This window comes from Tachyglossus aculeatus, chromosome 22 (assembly GCF_015852505.1).
Source record: "Tachyglossus aculeatus isolate mTacAcu1 chromosome 22, mTacAcu1.pri, whole genome shotgun sequence".
NCBI lineage: Eukaryota > Metazoa > Chordata > Mammalia > Monotremata > Tachyglossidae > Tachyglossus > Tachyglossus aculeatus.
In genome coordinates this window covers 31,097,962-31,099,954 of record NC_052087.1, presented here as the reverse complement: position 1 = coordinate 31,099,954, position 1,993 = coordinate 31,097,962, and the positions used below count along the sequence as shown (strand labels likewise).

Sequence of the window (1,993 nt, the reverse complement as noted above, 5' to 3'; positions counted from 1 at the left end):
GGTTCCTCATCTGTAAATGGGGATTATTACTGTGAACATCATGTGGGATAGGGACTGTGTCCAACCCAATCTCCTCGTATCCACCCCATCCCTTAGTACAGTACCTGGCACATAGTAAGTGTGGAACAAATATCACAGTATGGGCAGGACTTTGTAAGGTGAATTGAACTCTAGGCACCTAACAGATGTTTGAAGCCCAATTAGACCTTCAAAATGCAACCTTGTGGCTTAGTACTTCATTTTTGCAAAACCACTTTCCTACTCCACAACTTCTTCATGGCATTCATCACCACTGCATTCCTCAGAGTATAGATTAGAGGGTTTAACATGGGGCTGATGATGGTATAAAATATTGCAAACATTTTATCTACTGAAAAGGTGATGTCCGGTCGCATGTACATAAAAATACAGGGACCAAAGAAGACGATGACCACAACGATGTGAGAAACACAGGTAGAGAGAGCTTTTTGCCATCCTTCTTTGCTCTGATGTCTCAGGGACCACAATATGATGGTATAAGAGAAGAGCAAGATGAGAAAGGGCCCCAGAGTGATCGTCCCAGTATTGGCTGTGTCTACAACACCGGCGACATAGGCATTGGCACAGGCGAGTTTCAGCATGGGATGGACGTCGCAAAAATAGTGATCGATCACATTGGGGCCACAGAATGGCAGTCGGACAACCAGGGACAACTGAATCATGGAGTGGATGATGCCCCCAACCCATGTGCCCACAAGCATTTTATTGCATGCAGACCAGTTCATGATCCTCACATAATGGAGGGGTTTGCAGATGGCCACATAACGGTCATAGGCCATCACCGTAAGGAGGAAGATCTCAATGGAACCAAAGAAATGAACACCAAAAAGTTGCATCATACACCCCTCAAAGGAGATGGTTTTCCTTTCTGAGATCAGGTCTTTGATCATCTTGGGGGCCGTGAAGGAGGAGTAGCAAAGATCTATCAGAGACAGATAGTTGAGGAAGAAGTACATGGGTGACCTGTAGAGTTTTCCGAAACAGATGGTCAGCATGATGAGGATGTTTCCCAGAAGGATGATGACATAGAAGAGGAAAAATATCACAAAACATGCCTTCTGCACTTCTACGTTCTCAGAAAATCCCAAGAGCTCAAATTCCGTGACATTGTTTATCTTTTCCATGGATTTCTTAAATGGCAAAGTGCATAGGAGGTGATTAATTTCCCTAGAATGGTACAACAGAAATAACATCATTGATTGTAATGTAGATGGACTCACCGTTCCTGAGGGGGAAAAAGCCACAGTTGTCAAGGGGACGGAATCCTGAATCTTTTTAGTATGTATTTTTGAGTTTCATTTACTAAAGGGTTACCGTAACTTTAAGTTGCCTCCTGTATAGAAAGGTCATCTTTGTACCTCTTTCATACTGTCAGGGCATCTGAGCCAAAGCCTTGGGCAGGAAAAGTAGGAGAGATAGTCAGAAGGACCTGGCTTCTAATCCTGGCTCTTTCACTTGTCTGCTGTGACTTTGGGGAAATCACTTCACGTCTCTGGGCCTCAATTACCTCGTCTGTAAAATGGGGAATAAGTTTCCGTTTTCCCCCCTATTATGACTGTAAACCCCATATGGGATAGGGATTGTGTCAAATCTGATCTTGCCCATCATTCAGTGCAGTGCTTGTTAAACAGTAAGTGCTTAACAAATACCAAATTATTATTAATAATTAGAATCGATTATATACTAAAATATCAATCAATATTGCAACAGTATATATTTGTATAATACAAATATTAGTAGTACATAAATGTATCAATCTATTAGTAATATGATATATTACAATGTTATGCTGTTAATTAATAAAAAATCATTTGTTAATTGCTATTAATAATTATTATTACTGTTATTATTCCTAGCGCCAGGTCACATAGTTGGCAAGGGGTAGAACCTGGATTCAAACCCAGGCCATTTCTAGTAGGTCAAGCTACTCAACTTAACTTTTCTGTGCCTCTGT

At 41.1% G+C, this 1,993-nt stretch overlaps 1 protein-coding gene across 1 annotated transcript; it reads right to left on the bottom strand.

Moving 5' to 3' along the window:
- Nucleotides 1-236: 236 nt before the first annotated feature.
- On the bottom strand, nucleotides 237-1,163 carry LOC119944007 (olfactory receptor 4S2-like). The gene has a single exon (XM_038765234.1). The coding sequence runs from the start codon at nucleotides 1,161-1,163 to the stop codon at nucleotides 237-239; it is 927 nt and encodes a 308-aa protein (XP_038621162.1).
- Nucleotides 1,164-1,993: the final 830 nt, after the last annotated feature.